General features: G+C 42.4%; 1 protein-coding gene across 1 annotated transcript; it reads right to left on the reverse strand.

Annotated features, from left to right (window-relative positions):
- Positions 1 to 206: 206 nt before the first annotated feature.
- LOC115113869 (serine/threonine-protein kinase VRK1-like) lies at positions 207 to 13180 on the reverse strand. Its single transcript, XM_065012553.1, has 11 exons — positions 13151 to 13180; positions 12896 to 13001; positions 12415 to 12470; positions 11997 to 12066; positions 10951 to 11038; positions 10722 to 10830; positions 10534 to 10639; positions 10255 to 10371; positions 2547 to 2634; positions 2373 to 2431; positions 207 to 386 (listed from the first exon to the last, which is right to left on the reverse strand). The coding sequence occupies exons 1-11, from the start codon at positions 13178 to 13180 to the stop codon at positions 244 to 246; spliced, it is 972 nt and encodes a 323-aa protein (XP_064868625.1). The 3' UTR covers positions 207 to 243.
- Between the last annotated feature and the right edge of the window lie 8415 nt (positions 13181 to 21595).

Here is a 21595-nt window from a genome sequence, read left to right on the forward strand (position 1 = left end):
ATATGTACGTATATATGTTAGATCCTGATACTTTACTTCATGCGGGTATGTTTGTGACCTGCTTTTCTAACTTTTAGTAAGCCATAGACCACTTACATTTGGGGGTAGATCTGGATATGCATGTGAATGATTGATACTTGAACAACTTCAATGCAAGTGTTTAGGTAATCTCTCAGATTCTCACACCTTGCCCGTGGCTGGGCCATCAGACCCTCTGGTGGAGAAACTATGTGACACCTATCCTCATAGCCCAGACCGGTCCAGCCTTCTCTGGCCTCTGCTCGCTCTCTGTCCCCCCTCGGACAGCAGCTTTCTCAGCTTCTGGTAATCCGGACGTTGCTTATACCCCATAACTTTGACATGGAGTATGAACCTGGTCAACTCATCTGAGAGGGAGCGGGGAAGAGGAGAGAGAAAGAGAAAAATTAACAATATGCTTCACAGTCCCACTCAGTGTCTCTTATCATAGATTTTTGATAAACAAGGGCTATAACTACCAATTACACAGACACACCCCTGGTGATGTGTGTTTCAGTACACAGAAACAATCAGATGACTTTCACCTCTTACTGTAACACGTCCCGCTACCTAGAGTGTACACACAAGGTGGTGAGTGTGTATCACACTATATAATAGGGTTGATGCATGTCCTGAGCCTTATCTGTGGCGGCCAGACGGGCCCTGCCTCTGGAGGAGTTGCAGAGAATCAGCTCAGTCAGACAGTTACCACCATATCACATCACACAGAGACGTCACCTCATTGAGACGTGACCTCTCTTTACAGGACCAGAGATAACAGACAACAGAACACCCAAGTCTCTCTGGGATGGATCCTGGAGTTGTAGGATTGGATTCATAGGATGGGGTTTTGAAAGATTGATCAAGTGTTTCACTGACACCTGGGAAACTGGGGGGGGGTGCGGAGGGGGGGACCACTGAAAGTGGTGCGTGCATATGTATTCACCCCCTTTGCTTTGAAGCGCTTAAATAAGATCTGGTGCAACCAATTACCTTCAGAGGTCACATAATTAACTAAAGTCTACCTGTGTGCAATCTAAGTGTCACATGATCTGTCACATGATCTCAGTATATTTACGCCTTTTCTGAAAGGCCCCAGAGTCTGCAGCACCACTAAGCAAGGCGCACCACCAAGCAAGCAGCACCATGAAGCCAAGGAGCTCTCCAAACAGGTCAGGGACAAAGTTGTGGAGAAGTACCGATCAGGGTTGGGTTATAAAAAATAATCCAAAACTTTTAACATCCCACGGAGCACCATTAAATACATTATTTTAAAGAATATGGCACCACAACAAACCTGCCAAGAGAGGGCCGCCCACCAAAACTCACAGACCAGGCAAGGAGGGCATTAATCAGAGAGGAAACAAAGATAAACCTGAAGGAGCTTCAATGCTCCACAGCAGAGATTGGAGTATCTGTCCATAGGACCACTTTAAGCTGTACGCTCCACAGAGCTGGGCTTTATGGGAGAGTGGCCAGAAAGGAATAAGCAATCACGTTTGGTGTTCGCCAAAAGGCATGTGGGAGACTCCCCAAACATATGGAAGAAGGTACTCTGGTCCGATGAGACTGAAATTGAGCTTTTTGTCCATCAAGGATAATGCTATGTCTGGCGCAAATCCAACACCTCTCATCACCCCGAGAAGACCATCCCCAGTGAAGCATGGTGGTGGCAGCATCAAGCTGTGGGGATGTTTTCCAACGGCAGGGACTGGGAAACTGGACAGAATTGATAGAATGATGGATGCAGGGAAATAAATACAGGGAAATTGTTGAGGTAAGCTGTTTCAGTCTTCCAGAGATTTGAGACTGGGACGGAGGTTCACCTTCCAGCAGGATACTGACCCTAAGCATACTGCTAAAGCAACACTCAAGTGGTTTATGCAGAAATATTTAAATGTCTTGGAATGGCCCAGACCTTAATCCAATTGAGATTCTCTGGTATGACTTAAAGATTGCTGTACACCAGCGGAACCCATCCAACTTGAAGGAGCTGGAGCAGTTTTGCCTTGAAGAATGGGCAGAAATCCCAGTGGCTAGAAGTGCCAAGCTTATAGAGACATGCCCCAAGAGACTTGCAGCTGTAATTGCTGGAAAAAGTGTCTCTACAAAGTTTAGACCATGAGGGGGTTGAATAGTTATGCATGCTCAAGTTTTCAGTTTTTTAGTCTTATTTCTTGTTTGTTTCACAATACAAAATATTTTGCATATTCAAAGTGGTAGGCATGTTGTGTAAATCAAATGGTACAGACCCACAAAATGTATATTTTATTCCAGGTTGTAAGGCAACAAAATAGGAAAAATGCCAAGGTGGGTGAATAGTTTTGCAAGCCACTGTAGGCCTTCTCACTCACATGTGGAAGCTCCACCCACAGACAGCTGCTGCACCGAGCCAGGTAGATTACACATGAGTCTAGAAAGAGAGAGAAAAACAGGCATGAAATACAGAGGGAGAGAGGGGAAACAATGGTTTAATAGGGAGATGGAGGAGAAGGAACCAGAGAGAGGAGAGAGTGTTTGCTTAGTACCTGGTCTTGGCCTCCCAGGGCAGCGCCCAGCACAGCCAGTGGAGCAAACAGAAGCCCAACACCTCCAGGTTCCCACGTCTAGATGGAGCTTCTGAGAGGGGGAGAGAGAGAGCCAAAAAGAGAGGGGCGAGAGGTAGTAGAAGATCAGAACCTGGTCTAGGAGGATAAAAACAGCTTTAATTGACAGGATGTGTTCAGAGGAAAAAACACAATATGAAAAAGTGAGGGTATGACGATGACAGGCGTGTTTTGTTTTCGCAGCTGGTGTTACTCTTCACATTTTCTTGATCTATGTCCTACTCTGCAGACATAGGAAGAGAAATTTGTGTGCTCAGCTCAAATGTTTGTAGCAACAAAAAGTATTTGGGTGCGGGGTTCAAAACCCATATACTTAAGGAAAGACTAAACCTGCACTCACTGGAATATTCTTTACATTTGAATGTATTTTCTTAGACGCAGAGGTCAGAACATACGGACACGTTTCGGCGGAAGCCTTCGGCAACATGCTCCGCAGACAAACAGGGCTTTCTGAGGGGAGGGCTGACTTGTTTGGTCAGATTACTTCCGTTCTGGCCCGTTCCAGGAAACTGGATCCTTGTGGCCTCTGACATGATCCAGATGCCCGCTGCATTACCTAAAAATACACTCACACACTCGATCCCTCTCTCAGGCAGTAAAACACACACACACACAGATGTCTGAGCCAAAATCATTACCACATGTTACAGAAGTCGACTAGGTGCTCTGCACAAATCTAAATACTGATGGCTAGGCATTCATCTATGGACGTCATTGTAAACAATGCCTTCCATCTAGTTTGAATGAAGAAGTGGACAAACCCTGCACTGAGCCAGTGTCTTTATGAAAAACTGTGTTGAGTTCATCAATATGTCTGAAATGAGTCCATGTGAGGGGTCGAGCCCGGGGAGTTTTAGCAACTCAATACTGTAACGGCCTCACATCTCTGGAGAAATTACCTATCGACTGGCTTCATCAGAGGAAGAAATCTTGAGCCAGATCCATGGATAGCATTGATCCCAGCCAGTGCTACAAGAGTGTCCTCCAGGCAGCAGCACCCAGCAGGCCAGCACTACTGGCTAGCATTGAGACGGACATTGCAGGTGTTGGTTGTTAGTTGGTTGGTGTTGTTGGTTGTAGTCAGATGTTGGTTGGTTGTTGCCTTCATTTCTGTGATTAAACCGATTGTTTAAATAATTTATTGGATGCATTATCTTAAGAGTGCAAGATGTAAAAGTACTTAAGTGCATAGGTCAGCTTTCGAGTATATTTGTTGCTGCCACATCTAATCAAGCCATTGTTGTAAACAATTATATAAAGCCTCATTGATACTGAGAGCCAGTAACACCAGCACTCAAACTGCTCCAACTCCAAAAGCCACATAATAGATTAACAATTATAAATATGTTAAGCCTGCCTGTGTGAGTTCTTTGGACATATTGTCCCTGTTCACAATGGCATTCACTTTGCTGTTTGGTAGTGTATTTATGCATCTTTCCCTAATGAGGGGGGGGGGCAGGATACACACAGCTCTCACACACACACAATAGATGCACAGACCATGGTTTTTCAGTTAGGAAAATGTGACGCCCGGACAATGTGGCCAGGAAGATTTTCAATTACCAGCCATTTCAGAAATGTACCGGACAAATATGCATTGGGTGCATACGAGTCCACCCACCGTGCTCAGAATGACAGAAATCACATTAAGATTATGGTAATGCATTTAAACAGAACACGCAACTCATGTAACGAAGCAGCCAATAAAACATCATTTTCAAACATTTGCCAAAATGCAATTTGCAAGAAAACACTATTCTAAACACTACACATGGGAAAACGCCATTCTAAACACTACACGTGGGAAAACGCCATTCTAAACACTACACGTGGGAAAACGCCATTCTAAACACTACACGTGGAAAACGCCATTCTAAACACTACACATGGGAAAACGCCATTCTAAACACTACACGTGGGAAAACGCCATTCTAAACACTACACGTGGGAAAACGCCATTCTAAACACTACACGTGGGAACACGCCATTCTAAACACTACACATGGGAATACGCCATTCTAATCACTAAACATGGGAAAACGCCATTCTAAATACTACACGTGGCAAAACGCCATTCTAAACACTACACATGGGAAAATGCCATTCTAAACACTACACGTGGGAAAACGCCATTCTAAACACTACACGTGGGAAAACGCCATTCTAAACACTACACGTGGGAAAACGCCATTCTAAACATGGGGGAAACGCCATTCTAAACACTACACGTGGGAAAACGCCATTCTAAACACTACACATGGGAAAACGCCATTCTAAACACTACACATGGGAAAACGCCATTCTAAACACTACACATGGGAAAACGCCATTCTAAACAATACACATGGGAAAACGCCATTCTAAACACTACACATGGGAAAACGCCATTCTAAACACAATACACATGGGAAAACACCATTCTAAACACTACACATGGGAAAACGCACTATTCTTCTAAACACTACACATGGGAAAACGCCATTCTAAACACTACACATGGGAAAAACAATACACATGGGAAAACGCCATTCACTAAACACTACACATGGGAAAACGCCATTCTAAACACTAAACATGGGAAAACGCACATGGGAAAACGCCATTCTAAACACTACACATGGGAAAACGCCATTCTAAACACTACACATGGGAAACGCCATTCTAAACACTACACATGGGAAAACGCCATTCTAAACACTACACATGGGAAAACGCCATTCTAAACACTACACATGGGAAAACGCCATTCTAAACACTACACATGGGAAAACGCCATTCTAAACACTACACATGGGAAAACGCCATTCTAAACACTACACATGGGAAAACGCCATTCTAAACACTACACATGGCAAAACACCATTCTAAACACTAGACATGGCAAAACACCATTCTAAACACTACACATGGGAAAACGCCATTCTAAACACTACACATGGCAAAACGCCATTCTAAACACTACACATGGGAAAACGCCATTCTAAACACTACACATGGGAAAACGCCATTCTAAACACTACACATGGGAATACAGCATTCTAAACACTACACATGGGACAACGCCATTCTAAACACTACACATGGGAAAACGCCATTCTAAACAATACACATGGGAAAACGCCATTCTAAACAATACACATGGGAAAACGCCATTCTAAACACTACACATGGGAAAACGCCATTCTAAACACTACACATGGGAAAACCCCATTCTAAACACTACACATGGGAAAACACCATTCTAAACACTACACATGGGAAAACGCCATTCTAAACTGCGCACCTGATAGCGGTTCCTTATGTGACTTACATGAAAATCTCTGTCAGAAATTTAAAAAGAGGGGGAATCTAAAGACGCAACACTTAGGATGGGCTGCTAATATGACTAGGATTGTGCCTTTGGCTTCTGGACAACAAAATAAAGTTGATATGAAAACCAACAGAACAGGGGAGAAATACCATAGCAGTGGGTCAAATAGGGAAGTAAATGAAAATACATTACATACTGTAATTATATAATTACTCCTGCCTACACAGAATTAAATAAAATCATTGAAAATACTTCACCAGAAAGCATGACTTAGCCACAGAGGAATCGAGGATCATTAGCTTCTTTAAAAAAAAATGGATGGTTTCCAATCACAAGCTCATGCCTATTTGGGAAGCCTTCAATATGGGCAGCGCGCATGTGTAACAGTATAGCTTCCGTCCCTCTCCTCGCCCCTACCTGGTCTCGAACCAGGGACCCTCTGCACACATCGACAACAGCCACCCTCGAAGCATCGTTACCCATCGCTCCACAAAAGCCACAGCCCTTGCAGAGCAAGGGGAACAACTTCTTCAAGGTCTCAGAGCGAGTGACGTCACCAATTAAAACGCTATTAGCACGCACCCCTCTAACTAGCTAGCCACTTCACATCGGTAACATGGCAATAGACCTAGTTGATTATTGAGTTGCGGCTGTCGGTGAAAAGCATCTAAAATGTGTGTGAAGATAATGTGTCTTGAGTATAATTTAAAATGTTGAGACAAGAAGGGGAGAAGTGTGGCGAAGATATAGGCAAGTCTCTCCGGAATGGCTCAGCTCTCTCCTGCCAATTCTTGCACATTTAATTGTGTGAATAGTTTGCCCTTTGATGATTATGATTCCCCATTACATACTTCACCAGAGTAAATATACCGTTAAATTAATGTAACCAAATGACAGGGATTATGTAAAACATGTATTAATTAGTCATTTACCGTTCTCATTATCGGAGTGGAAACTTTGTTTGCAAAGTTCACAATCTGCTACACTTGTGAGAAACAAGTTTTGGTTTATTTCATAACCGTCATTTACGATATCCTCAATGTTTTCGTTGTTTTTTGTTTGGAGTGCTCCACATGAGCAATGAGCATGTGTCTGGTTTCTCTGTCCTGATAATGTCGAGGGAGCATTTGAAAAATCTTTCCAACAGTCTCCCCCTCAATAATCACAAATCCTCAGTGTGAAAGAGCAATGGAGGTTTTAGGCCTACTGCTGCATTGGCCTGTAGGCTATGAGTTCCATGCGTTCATTTTTTAGCCGCCCATGTATCACGGTGTATCAATGTGTCCATATGGCAGAGGCTGGTGATCTTGCATTAGTTGACTTTTACCATTTAGATTGTTATCATTTTAATTCCATTTTTTATGATTAACCACATGACAATGATTTTGAGTAATGAAAACATTATTATTGAAATGAAGCTGTTCAGTGAACGGTAGAAATGGTAGGATCGGTAGAAATGGTAGGATCGGTAGAAATGGTAGGATCGGTAGAAATGGTAGGATAAATGATCAATTGTAAACTTCCTCAAACTTAAAATTCAAGTGCCACCTATGAAGTCTTTATAAAAAAATTGCCTCCACGTTTCCATGGTCGGATTTTGCCAATAGGCTACTTTGAAGCAAGGTAAGACATGTCTCCTAATATGAAATAAAACATTCAGGTTTCAAACAATTAAGTATGTTTTCAAAATGCATACTGCCTCCAGCTCTGATTATAAAGTGATGGGTGACAAGATGATGGCCTATTGCCTGCACTTGGATGGTGAATGGGAGCCTCGCTTCAATTACCAGTTGAGACATACAAATAGTAGGTATTTTTAATCGTGCACCAAAACTGTTGTTAACATGTGATGGCATTTAGAAGTCTTGAAAAAGGCTCTGCATGTGATAGTTGTGTTGGATAAATAAGATACATGGTGACTAATGAAAATACACACAGGCCAATTTAATTCCACTTAATTATGCAAATGAACCTATCGACCGAAAAGCATGTATTTACTTCAACTGGTATTTCCATCAATGAATAAAAGGCATTATCTCGCAATGGATATTTTCTCCCGGTCATTTTGGTTGGCAAGTTTGATTTAATCGGCTTTTAATACATTTTTTGGGGGGCCAAAGGCCGGCAAGAGCCTGCTAACGGAAACCCTGGCACAGACACAATAAATGTGCGCATGCATGCAAACGAGCAAACACACACACACACACAGTTTAGAAGGTGAACCTCAGAGCCCTACACACTCCAGGCTTGTCGTAGAGGAGTTAGGTGACAATGTAGTGGGTTGTCATCTCCTACTGTTATTCAGATTTCTTAAAGCATGGTGTCACACTCTCAGTTGGAATTTCTGTGTTCCGAAGCATCCCGCTCCAATAGGTGATAATTAGCTCAGAGTTCAGCGGTGCATCATTCTGTGTTCAATCTCCACCCTCATCATGGCAACCTATCAACATCTACCCGGTGAGGTTGATGAGAGGTGAGATGGGAGGACAGGGTCTTGAGCAAAAAGTAGTCTTGCTCCTCGTCAAAATCTGCATGCATTTCAATTGCCATTTGACCCAAAGAAACTCAGAAACTGCCTTACAACATAGAGGTCAAGTACGAGCAGCTATCATATACAATTTATCTGCCTGGGATAAAAAAAAATGTGGTTCGTTTATCAACTGTAGTTAAAAATGGGAAACTTTACCAAATTGCCTCTTGATTGACCAATTCCAATAGTTGTGTACTGTAGACCTAATGACAGAGTTAGATATATAAAAGGACTTATGAAAGTCAATAGTGGTTAGAAGAAGATCACTGCATAAGCACATATTTTCATCTTATACTCTCTACCTACTTTGGTTTGTAGAAGATTCATGACCCCTGGGCCATAAAAGCAAAGGAATAATTCACCTGTACAACAGCTTCAACTGTTTAGGCTAGACTGAAGGGTTGGAATGAGGACCATATGCAACTGCTTGTATGTGACAGGACAACAAATTGTCCTAGGTGTGAGTGGGTGTACTTCAATATAAAAGAACAGACCTGTGTTTGAACCAGTCCTGTGATTTAAGCGTCATTCCTTATCTAAACTCGTATTACATCAAATACACAATGAGAACAGCCATAGACGAACAACTGAGAACATGTTGAAGTAAGTTCTGCCTGCAACATATGGGCTTGTCTGGAACTGTGAAGTTCAATCAGTTTTTTTTCAGCAGCGGTGGCGGTGGCCATGGTTTTAGAGAGAAAAAATGTTGCCACTTTGAAACTCATTTCCTGCAATTCTACACATTTTGCCATGGGGCAAAGAAAACATTTTCAGTTTAAAAGCTCATTTCCTTAAATTATGCAAATTTGTCATGGCTTATGCCATGTTCTTATGCTATCCAGTATATATTCTACATAATTTATACAGTATATGGTTTAAGCCATTTAAGTTTACACTGAAAATGTTTTACCATCCCCAAAATGTTTTCTTCCAAAAAAACAGAGAAATACATTAAAAAATAAATATAATTTCTGGGTATTATTTTCTTTTGTGTCTGTGTACCTGTGTTGAATGTATATAGGCGAAACAATGATTACAATACATGGGCTCAACATCCACCTTTTCATTCAGAGAACATCCAACAGAAAAACACAAGTTCAGCATACCCCCCACCAACCCCTCTCTCTCTCTCTCTCTCTCTAAAGTATATTAAAAAGGACATGTTTGCCTTCATCAATATCGCTGCATGAACATCTTGTCTGTGTTGGTCCATATCGACAACATCGATAGAAACAGTGGCACGGCGATTAGACAGTCCTTCCACACTCGTTCAGGGTATCGAACCTTAACGCCTTCCTCTGCTCTGAGCAAGCCGAGAGGTTATCAGTGGCCAGTCCCTCTCTAACCAAACATCAAAGCCTTAATTAATGGGGGATGAATACACAATGCAGGTTATGACTTTAGCTAATTAGGGAATTGTTAAATGGAGTCCGTGTCGGGGGAATGTGGGCCAGGGAGAATCAATGTCCAATAAAAAGGACCATGTATGCAATTTTCCAGCTAATGTGTTTCCGATAACTACTGAGGGAGATTTTAAAGCAAGGGACGAAGGGGGCTTCACTTTACATTATGCATTGATTAACACGTACTCCGCCAACTGAAAGATACAGTAATGTAGTTAGTACACAGTAAGACACATCCGTGCAAGATCATTGGCCATACAGTCAATACAAGAGAACTCTACTGTCCACAAATCCATGTATGTTTACCCAGAAACCTTTCACAACACAATAGCTTTTTTTTTGGCACATGAAACTATGAATGTTCATAACAATGAAATGACACTTTACCGACTCCATGTTGAGCATCAATGCTGGTGTACTCTACGGTTCCTTTGTGTCCCTTCTTCGGGTTTTCCTTGTTCTCCTTGTGCACTCCATCTGGGCTGTACCTGTAAGACAGGTATTACATGTACAACAGATAATAAACAGACAGTATGTGTAGATAACTCACAAGTAGAAGCCTAACACAATGCTCAATATGAAGATAACTTGAAACGGTTGTCTATGTATGTTTTGTACACAGTACAAGAAATGCCTTCAATACACATGCCTACTGTACTTAGACAGCGCTAGTGCTAACCTTGTTTGGGTCTGTGTGACCAAGCATTAGGTTGGCCTTCTTTACATCTGCATGGACATACTCGTTGTCATGGATATACTCAAGGACATCCAGCTGTAGGAGGACAAGCAGTAGGTGAAATTCTTGTGATATGCAGCAATGGATGATGGAGAGGATAGTAGAGTACGAGTCTCACCAGGACACATCCTAGTTGTAGCACTGTGTGTTTCTTTAGCTTGTCACCATTTCTCTCACATACTTTCTGAAGGTCACTGCCCAGGCGGTCCATCGCCATGAACCTGTACCTGAACAGGGCAAAGGTCAAGGAGAAGGGGTAAAATAATCTCGAACACACTTCCCAACCCCAATGTGAGGGATTATTAATCAAGTACCATCATCATCATCAGGACCATGGTCAGTAGTACCTGGTTCTGTTGTGTTCTGCTAGTCCTGATCCCCAGTTTGCAGGGATCCCCAGGAAGTCCAGCTTCTTGCTCCCCTTCAACATCAGCACTGAAACAACAGCAGGAAAGAATTACGAGGGACAAAAATCAAACATGTATTGGGTCTTACATATACATTAAATATTTACAACATATTTAATGTATTTTCACAAGTATGCACCAATTTTTTTCTACAGGAATAGTGGACACAAAAAAGTTCAAAAACAGAACCCTGTACATATTTGCTCTTTGCCTTATTGTTTTATTCACTACTTGTTGCATTCATTATTTACATTTGTTTTATTTACCTTTGTTATTTTATGATGCTAGTGCTGAGCAGAAGTTTTTGGCCATGTGCCAAAAATACAATCCTAGGGGGACTGAGCCTTCGGTCTTAAAAGTTATACAACAAATTGGGAAGTGATGTGAACTGAATTCCTGTGGATTGACTCTGTCCGAACTGTTCGCAAAACCCCCATGACCAGACAGAGGAAATATGGAAAGGTATGTCTAAGCCAGACACACAAGCATGCACTTCTAATCATAGCCAAAACAAAACACACTGACAGACAGAGCGAAAACAGACAGACAGGCAGACAGGCAGGCAGGCAGGCACACACACACAGTGAACATGAGGCCTGTCTTGGAGTGGTGGCAGGCCTGACTGGCTCTCCACCAGACTGGCAGGTGGTCAGGGGCCCAGTGGAGGAGCAGGCATCATTATGTGTGATTGGGTCCCTCTCTATGAATTAGAACTCAAACAAGCAGGGACGGGGCTAACTGCCACTGAGGTGCATGTTTGCTTTGGCTTATTAATTACACCAGGCAGCAGTCTTCATGTCTATGGCCTCTTCATCAGCCAAGTACACTCTTGCTGCACTGGGCCTGGCTCTCCATATAAGAGGTAGCCTAAAACAGGTTTTGTTGTAACCAAACAGTGTGTAGTCTATGTGGGATAAAGGCTATGAATTCTTGACCATATGTCTGCTGCATCAATACGTTGAATGATTGAAGTTGTTGATACTCACTGTTCTCAAGTTTAGTTTCCCTCAGATGGAACTTGAGCTCAGAAAACAGAGGCCAATCCACATGGTAATCCTGCAGACACAATGAAATAAGAGGGTCAAATAAGAGATATGGAAATAGCCTAGGCAGTCAATATAAAAAAAGACATGCTGAAAGCTGTTGCATGTGCTCCCTAAAGCTTATAGGCTGTTTTATAAGCATATACAGCCAGCAGTTGTCACTTTCCATATCCAACAAAACCCAGCGAGGAGAGCAAGCAAGAGAGAAATACAAAGTGAGAGAGCAACAGAGCCTAACATTAAATGATTCAAACTGTCAAACTGTCATCATCTCTCAAGTATCTCTGACCAAATGACAATGCCTACACATAGGTGTTAATGCCTTGACTCACACAACACCATCAGCCATTCCTGTATTCACCACTTTAATGAGAAAATTAGAGTCCTCCCCAACAGGTGTGTCCACTTCCTGCGAAGCTGAAGGGAGAGAGGGAAGAAAGGAGAGAGAGAAAATGTAAGAGATGGAGAAAAGGAGGGAGAGAGATAGGGTGTAATAGAAAAAGGGGAGAGCAAAAGAGAGAGGGGAGAGAGAGACAAAGAAAAACAGGTAAACACAGAGATAAACACAGAGATAAATAAAACGCGATAAACATGACAGTAATTTCAAAACAATCAGATGTACCCCAGTTTTTGTGGTCTGTTGGTGATGTGTTTACACCCAAAACACAAATCTGTGATTGCTGGTCATGCGTTTTGCTCCATAAATTGGGGTCACCACTCTTGTCACTCAAAGAGGGGTGTGTGTGTGTGTGTGTGTCTGTGTCTGTGTTGGGGAGGGAGGGGGGGGGGGGTTGAGAATCAGTGATACCTTGATGGATTGACATACTAGTCTGGTTACCTACCTAGGTAGATCAATTCAAAGCCTCCTTGACCAATTATTCTGCCCAGTCTCCATCGCTTCTTCTCTGTGTAAAACTGTCTGGTAGGGGTGCAGGCAATACTCACTTCCTAGGAGGGTCCATGGAGATAGCTAGCAAAAGCAAGCTATTTTGCAGTTAATATTACAGAGAGTCAAGTAAATTGGCCACTAATAGCGGCAATAGTATAGATACAGAGTATTGACATGTGGTCAACAGATGCAGCTATAGCTACCTAACTAGCCTGCAAAGTATGAGCTGAGAGGCCATAGACCTGAAACAAAACTGGAATCAGTAAAATATGGAAATTTGCCAGCAGATTAGCCTAGCTACTACAAGCTAACAGACCATCTCGACCAGTTGAGGCAGAAAGCAAGCATTTATTCTCGACCATATATTTAGCTAGGTTTAGAGCTACCGGTACTAGATATGATCAATAAACGCATGTTGTGTCCAAAGTTAGCAAGCTACCTAGGTTGCTCTCCCCCAAGAAAAATCTACTCCATCTGGTTCTTCGACAGCTGCTGTCAAAACTGTTCGATTTCCTTAAACTTTGTCCCTCCCGCTGTGTGATAGGCCAAAAATCAACCAATGAAACCTAGGAAGCAATGGCTCTGGATATTCACCCACCAATGACTGCAACAGCAAGTTCCATATGACAGGTTTATATTCAATTCAATTCAATTCAAGGGCTTTATTGGCATGGGAAACGTGTTAACATTGCCAAAGCAAGTGAGGTAGACAACATACAAAGTGAATATATAAGGTGAAAAACAACAAAAATGAACAGTAAACATTACACATACAGAAGTTTCAAAACAGTAAAGACATTACAAATGTCATATTATATATATATATATATACAATGTACAAATAGTTAAAGGACACAAGATAAAATAAATAAGCATAAATATGGGTTGTATTTACAATGGTGTTTGTTCTTCACTGGTTGCCCTTTTCTCGTGGCAACAGGTCACAAATCTTGCTGCTGTGATGGCACACTGTGGAATTTCACCCAGTAGATATGGGAGTTTTTCAAAATTGGATTTGTTTTCGAATTCTTTGTGGATCTGTGTGATCTGGGGGAAATATGTATCTCTAATATGGTCATACATTGGGCAGGAGGTTAGGAAGTGCAGCTCAGTTTCCACCTCATTTTGTGGGCAGTGAGCACATAGCCTGTCTTCTCTTGAGAGCCATGTCTGCCTACGGCGGCCTTTCTCAATAGCAAGGCTATGCTCACTGAGTCTGTACATAGTCAAAGCTTTCCTTAATTTTGGGTCAGTCACAGTGGTCAGGTATTCTGCCGCTGTGTACTCTCTGTTTAGGGCCAAATAGCATTCTAGTTTGCTCTGTTTTTTTGTTAATTCTTTCCAATGTGTTAAGTAATTATCTTTTTGTTTTCTCATGATTTGGTTGGGTCTAATTGTGCTGTTGTCCTGGGGCTCTGTAGGGTGTGTTTGTGTTTGTGAACAGAGCCCCAGGACCAGCTTGCTTAGGGGACTCTTCTCCAGGTTCATCTCTCTGTAGGTGATGGCTTTGTTATGGAAGGTTTGTGAATCGCTTCCTTTTAGGTGGTTGTAGAATTTAATGGCTCTTTTCTGGATTTTGATAATTAGTGGGTATCGGCCTAATTCTGCTCTGCATGCATTATTTGGTGTTTTACGTTGTACACGGAGGATATTTTTGCAGAATTCTGCGTGCAGAGTCTCAATTTGGTGTTTGTCCCATTTTGTGAAGTCTTGGTTGGTGAGCGGACCCCAGACCTCACAACCATAAAGGGCAATGGGCTCTATGACTGATTCAAGTATTTTTAGCCAAATCCTAATTGGTATGTTGAAATTTATGTTTCTTTTGATGGCATAGAATGCCCTTCTTGCCTTGTCTCTCAGATCGTTCACAGCTTTGTGGAAGTTACCTGTGGCACTGATGTTTAGGCCAAGGTATGTATAGTTTTTGTGTGCTCTAGGGCAACAGTGTCTAGATGGAATTTGTATTTGTGGTCCTGGTGACTGGACCTTTTTGGAACACCATTATTTTGGTCTTACTGAGATTTACTGTCAGGGCCCAGGTCTGACAGAATCTGTGCATAAGATCTAGGTGCTGCTGTAGGCCCTCCTTGGTTGGTGACAGAAGCACCAGATCATCAGCAAACAGCAGACATTTGACTTCGGATTCTAGCAGGGGGAGGCCGGGTGCTGCAGACTTTTCTAGTGCCCGCGCCAATTCGTTGATATATATGTTGAAGAGGGTGGGGCTTAAGCTGCATCCCTGTCTAACCCCACGACCCTGTGTGAAGAAATGTGTGTTTTTTGCCAATTTTAACCGCACACTTGTTGTTTGTGTACATGGATTTTATAATGTCGTATGTTTTACCCCCAACACCACTTTCCATCAGTTTGTATAGCAGACCCTCATGCCAGATTGAGTCGAAGGCTTTTTTTTGAAATCAACAAAGCATGAGAAGACTTTGCCTTTGTTTTGGTTTGTTTGGTTGTCAATTAGGGTGTGCAGGGTGAATACATGGTCTGTTGTACGGTAATTTGGTAAAAGCCAATTTGACATTTGCTCAGTACATTGTTTTCATTGAGGAAATGTACGAGTCTGCTGTTAATAATAATGCAGAGGATTTTCCCAAGGTTACTGTTGACACATATTCCACGGTAGTTATTGGGGTCAAATTTGTCTCCACTTTTGTGGATTGGGGTGATCAGTCCTTGGTTCCAAATATTGGGGAAGATGCCAGAGCTAAGTATGATGTTAAAGAGTTTTAGTATAGCCAATTGGAATTTGTTGTCTGTATATTTGATCATTTCATTGAGGATACCATCGACACCACAGGCCTTTTTGGGTTGAAGGGTTTTTATTTTGTCCTGTAACTCATTCAATGTAATTGGAGAATCCAGTGGGTTCTGGTAGTCTTTAATAGTTGATTCTAAGATCTGTATTTGATCATGTATATGTTTTTGCTCTTTGTTCTTTGTTATAGAACCAAAAAGATTGGAGAAGTGGTTTACCCATACATCTCCATTTTGGATAGATAATTCTTTGTGTTGTTGTTTGTTTAGTGTTTTCCAATTTTCCCAGAAGTGGTTAGAGTCTATGGATTCTTCAATTGCATTGAGCTGATTTCTGACATGCTGTTCCTTCTTTTTCCGTAGTGTATTTCTGTATTGTTTTAGTGATTCACCATAGTGAAGGCGTAGACTCAGGTTTTCCGGGTCTCTATGTTTTTGGTTGGACAGGTTTCTCAATTTCTTTCTTAGATTTTTGCATTCTTCATCAAACCATTTGTCATTATTGTTAATTTTCTTCGGTTTTCTATTTGAGATTTTTAGATTTGATAGGGAAGCTGAGAGGTCATATATTACTTTCAGTCATCCTCAAACATCTGGCCCAGGGTGCTTTCAGTGGGTGCAACCATATGGGTGCAACATTATAGAACGTTCTGGCAAAACTGTGTAGAACAGAAACACTCTGTCATTTAGATTAGGCCAGGGAATTGTATCAATTTGAGTGATTTGTAAGAAAGAGACCTCCCAGTCAACATGGTGGGTTTGGCCTATTACGTTTGATACTTAGGGGACCAGGCATTGACTTGGACTCGGGGGGACTTCATGAGGGCCGAGCTCTTCCCAAGTCCGGAGAATCATATTACTTTGGGTTCCAGCTAATGGTACTTGGGCCCAGTCCACTTCAGCATATCTGGCCTGAAACCTTTTTCAGAAGTTGGGTTATATGAGGTTTTTATTCGGCATGTGTATTGTATTTCATAAAAACAAAATAGTGAAACATTTATAATTTGGCACATCTATATGTTATAATATTTAGATAAAACTAACCGAAATACATTAAAATAATTTATTAAAATACAATGTTTTGCAATGAAGGTCTACAGTCGTGTCACGCCCTTACCTTAGAGAGCCTTCTTATGTCTCTATTTGTTTGGTCAGGGTGTGATTTGGGTGGGCTTTCTATGTTCTTTATTTCTTTGTTTCTGGCCGAGTGTGGTTCCCAATCAGAGGCAGCTGTCTATCGTTGTCTCTGATTGGGGAGCATACTTAGGCAGGCCTTTTTCCCACCTGTGATTGTGGGTAGTTGTCTATGTGTAGTGGCCTGCGAGCACTACGTAGCTTCACGTTTGTTTGTTATTTCTTGTTTTGTTGGCGAATGTCGCAAAAAAAAATTATAATGTATGCTCACCACGCTGCGCTTTGGTCCACCTCTTCCCGACGGGCGTGACAGAACTACCCACCACAAAAGGACCAAGCAGCATGGAGAAAGGGACTCATGGACATGGGAGGAAATCCTGGACAATAAAATACCCCGGAGGCAGGCTGGGGTATATCGCCGTCCAAAGGAGGAATTAAAGGCAGCGAAGGAGGAGCGGCGACGGTATGAGGAGGCAAGTCATCGAAGCGGGCACGAGAGGCAGCCCCAAAAAGTTTTTGGGGGGGCACACGGGGAGATTGGCAGAGTCAGGTTATAGACCTGAGCCAACTCCCCATGCTTACCGCGGGGAGCGAGTGACTGGGCAGTCACAGTGTTATGCGGTAAAGCACACTGTGTCTCCTGTGTGAATGCACTCGGATCCAGCTCTCCGCAAGTGCCACGCTAGAGTGGGCATCCAACCAGGGCGGATTGTGCCAGCTCAGCGATCTTGGTCTCCGGTGCTCCCAGAACCAGGCCTCCTGTTTATCTCCCCAGCCTGGTGGGCCCTGTGGCAGCCCCATGCACCAGGCTGCCTATACGTCTCCCCCCATCAGTGATGATCCATGGCATGAAGCCTCCAACGAGGGTCCCCAGTCCAGGGCTCGCAACGAGGGTCCCCAGTCCGGGGCTCGCAGCGAGGGTCCCCAGTCTGAGGCCCGCAGCGAGGTTCCCCAGTCTGGGGCCGGCAGCGAGGTTCCCCAGTCTGGGGCCGGCAGCGAGGGTCCCCAGTCCAGGGCCCGCAAGCGAGCCTGTTTTAGGGAAAGCATCAGTCCGGGGCCCGCAGAGAGCCTGTTTTAGAGAAGCATCATGCTGTGGAGATGTTCTTCAGCAGCAGGGACTGGGAGACTAGTCAGGATCGAGGGAAAGATGAACAGAGCAAAATGCAGAAAGATCCTTGATGGAAACCTGCTTTAGAGTGCTCAGGACCTCAGACCGGGGCGGAGATTCACCTTCTAACAAGACAACAACCCTAAGCACACAGCCAAGAAAACGCAGGAGTTGCTTCGAGACAAGTCTCTGAATGTCCTTGAGTGGCCCAGCCAGAGCTCGGACTTGAACCTGATCGAACATCTCTGGAGAGACCTGAAAATAGCTGTATAGCAACACTCCCCATCCAACCTAACAGAACTTGAGAGGATGCGAAGAGAGGAATGGGAGAAACTCCCCAAATACAGGTGTGCCAAGCATGTAGCGTCATACCTAAGAAGATTTGAGGCTGTTATCGCTGCCAAAGATGCTTCAACAAAGTACTGAGTAAAGGGTCTGAATAATTATGTAAATGTGATTTCATTATTTATTTGTGTTTATATATATATATATATATATATATATATATATATATATATATATATAGTGGGGCAAAAAAGTATTTAGTCAGACACTCATTTTGTCTGTCATAGTTGAAGTGTACCTATGATGAAAATTACAGGCCTCATCTTTTTAAGTGGGAGAACTTGCACAATTGAGGGCTGACTAAATACTTTTTTGCCCCACTGTAGATGATAATACACATGGAATTATAGATATACCTCTCCTTAATGCAACCGCTGTGTCAGATTTCAAAAGAAACGGAAAAAGCAAACCATCAAATAATCTGAGACAGCGCTCAGAAAAATAATCAAATTAGCCGCCATGTTGGAATCAACAGAAACCAGAAATGACATGATAAATATTCCCTTACCTTTGATGATCTTCATCAGAATGCACTCCCATGAATCCCAGTTCCACAATGAATGCTTGATTTGTTCGATAATGTCCGTTATTTATGTCCAAGTAGCTACTTTTGTTAGAGTTAGGTACACATATCCAAACGCTAGTGCATTACTTCGGACAAAAACTACAAAAAGTTATATTACAGGTCGAAGAAACATTTCAACCTAAGTATAGACTCAATCATTAGGATGTTTTTATCATAAATCTTCAATAAAGTTCCAACCGTAGAACTCCTTTGTTTCTAGAGGAGCAACAGAACGCAAGTCGATATCATGTGGAATGCGCATGACCAGGAAATGGCTCTCTGCCAGTAACCTGACTCATTCAGCTCTTATTCAGTCCTACAACACAGTGGAAGCCTCATTCAAGTTTCTAAAGACAGTTGACATCTAGTGGAAGCCTTAGGAAGTGCAACTTCATTCATATCCCACTGTGAATTCAATAGGGCCTGAGTTGAAAATCGACCAACCTCTGATTTCTCACTTCCTGTTTGGATTTCTTCTCGGGTTTTTGCCTGCCATATGAGTTCTGTTATACTCACAGACATCATTCAAAAAAGTTTTAGAAACTTCAGAGTGTTTTCTATCCAATACTAATAATAATATGCATATATTAGCAACTGAGACTGAGGAGCAGGCTGTTTACTCTGGGCACCTCTGGGCACCTTTCATCCAAGCTACTCAATACTGCCCCTGCAGCCATAAAAGGTTTTAACACTGTCTCCTACTTCCACCATCGTGCACCAAATGCTCAAAATGTCAATCTGAAGGCTGGCAACCTGATCCAGAGATGGTGTGGGTGGACAGTAAATGAGTCAATCTCAAATATTTTAACTGTTGAATGTGTGTAGACTTTCACTAGTCACTGTAAACCCATTGATTCTTGAAGATAATAAGATATACATGTTTGTTGAGCTTAGTTGAACTGTTCTTCCCCATAAGAACCTAACATAGGCCTGTTTAACTGAAAACAAACATTTTATAGCCTCAACACATGATTAGAACTGTAATTGTTATATAATGGATGGCCAGTCCTTGCGTCCATCCTCCTACATGTGTATGGTCAGTGCTATCTGGAATCATTGCTACTTCCTACCCTAAACCATAACCCTTACCTTAACCTTACACATATCCAAATCCCTTACCTAACCTTAACCATTTTAAATGTCAACTTCAATGGAGTAGGGACATCCAAAGGATTCTGAATAGCACAGATCATATGTTTATCATCTGAGAGCTGTATCCATGAATACTGGGCAGGGGACACAAGATAAGAGAGACTGGTGTGAGAGACAGGGAGTGGCCTGGCCATAGAATTAGGAATTACAAAACTATCATGACATAGCATGACAATAAATCAAAGACAATTGATATTTTCAGAGGGACATTGATCCGAGGCCTTTGCAGCCCATGGGCTGTCAGTTGCCCATCCCTGACCTAGAGTCCTGATATTCTTTGCGTAGGCCCCTCTTCTCACAAGGAACACATTTGCCTCAAGGACCCACAAGGTCTGCCATGATGGATTTTCCGCCGATCTGGATGAAACTTGAAATGGCATCCATTTTTTATTTAACCTTTATTTAACCAAGCAAGTCATTTAAGAACAAATTCTTATTTACAATGACGGCCTACCGGGGAACAGTGCCTTGTTAACTGCCTTGTTCAGGGGCGGAATGACAGATTTTTACCTTGTCAGCTCAGGGATTTGATCCAACAACATTTTGGTTACTGGCCCAACACTAGGCTACCTGCCGCCCCAAATGGATCAAAGTTTTTCAACGCAATTTTTTCACCAGTCTAGTATGTCAAGAACTGACCAATAAACATGAATGTGGGCTTGATCTGGCACATAAATGCATATGAATCAGACATGGATATTTGTATTGTAACCAAACTTGGTGCACATGTTCCAAACCCTGTCAAGATTCAACATATGCCAGCACATTCAGATTGACGGTGGAGCTACAAAAGGCATATATTTTCAGACACACCAAGAGAGTCGTGAAGAGGGCACGACAACACCTTTTACCCCTCAGGAGAATGAAAAAAAGATTTGTCATGGGGCCCCAGATCCTCAAAAAGTTATACAGCTGCACCATCGAGAGCATTACTTTGTTACATTCATGTGCAATACTTTAATAGCATTTTTTTTATTGTTAAATCTCTTTTATAACAGATATTAAAATAATTATGGTTCAGTGATCAATAATGATCTGAAGTGATGTATATTGTATACTGGTTGCATCACCGCCTGGTATTGTAACTGCTCGGCATCTGACCGCAAGGTGCTACAGAGTGTAAAATTGTCAAGACTCCAGTCACCCAACCAAGCAATGAGGAATTGGCCCAGAAGCGGCCCTCTTCCGGGGGGGCGGAACTGATTGAATCGGCCCGGAATCGGGTGTCGGGCTTGGCCCGAAATGAAAATGAATGACTGCCGTTTCCATCTACTGAAATTCAGCCGGCATCTTACCAGAATCCCCTTAGAAGTGTCCCGATGCAATTTTAAATAAATGTATACAAAATTACCTGATTTGGTCATTTTAAATATTACTATTATACATTTATACATACAAATTATACCCATCCACAATTTATTTAACTAATTGTATTTAGCTATTTTAGTCATATCCAATTGTCTTGTCCCATCACTGTAACTCCCATACGGCCTCGGGAGAGGTGAAGGTTGAGAGCAGCAACGTGTCAGAGGAAACATCGTACACCTGGTGATCATGTCAGCGAGCATGCGCCTGGCCTACCA

This window comes from Oncorhynchus nerka, linkage group LG28, assembly GCF_034236695.1.
Source record: "Oncorhynchus nerka isolate Pitt River linkage group LG28, Oner_Uvic_2.0, whole genome shotgun sequence".
Classification (NCBI taxonomy): Eukaryota; Metazoa; Chordata; class Actinopteri; order Salmoniformes; family Salmonidae; genus Oncorhynchus; species Oncorhynchus nerka.

Excerpts from the sequence above, each read along its gene's own strand:
- LOC115113869 (XM_065012553.1), bottom strand. The coding sequence starts at position 13,180 with ATGGCCTCTCAGCTCATACTTTGCAGGCTA. Across the intron at positions 13,002-13,150 it reads AGCTCATACTTTGCAGGCTA|GAAGTGAGTATTGCCTGCAC; the intron begins GTTAGGTAGCTA and ends GGACCCTCCTAG. Across the intron at positions 2,432-2,546 it reads CCCTGGGAGGCCAAGACCAG|ACTCATGTGTAATCTACCTG; the intron begins GTACTAAGCAAA and ends CTCTCTTTCTAG.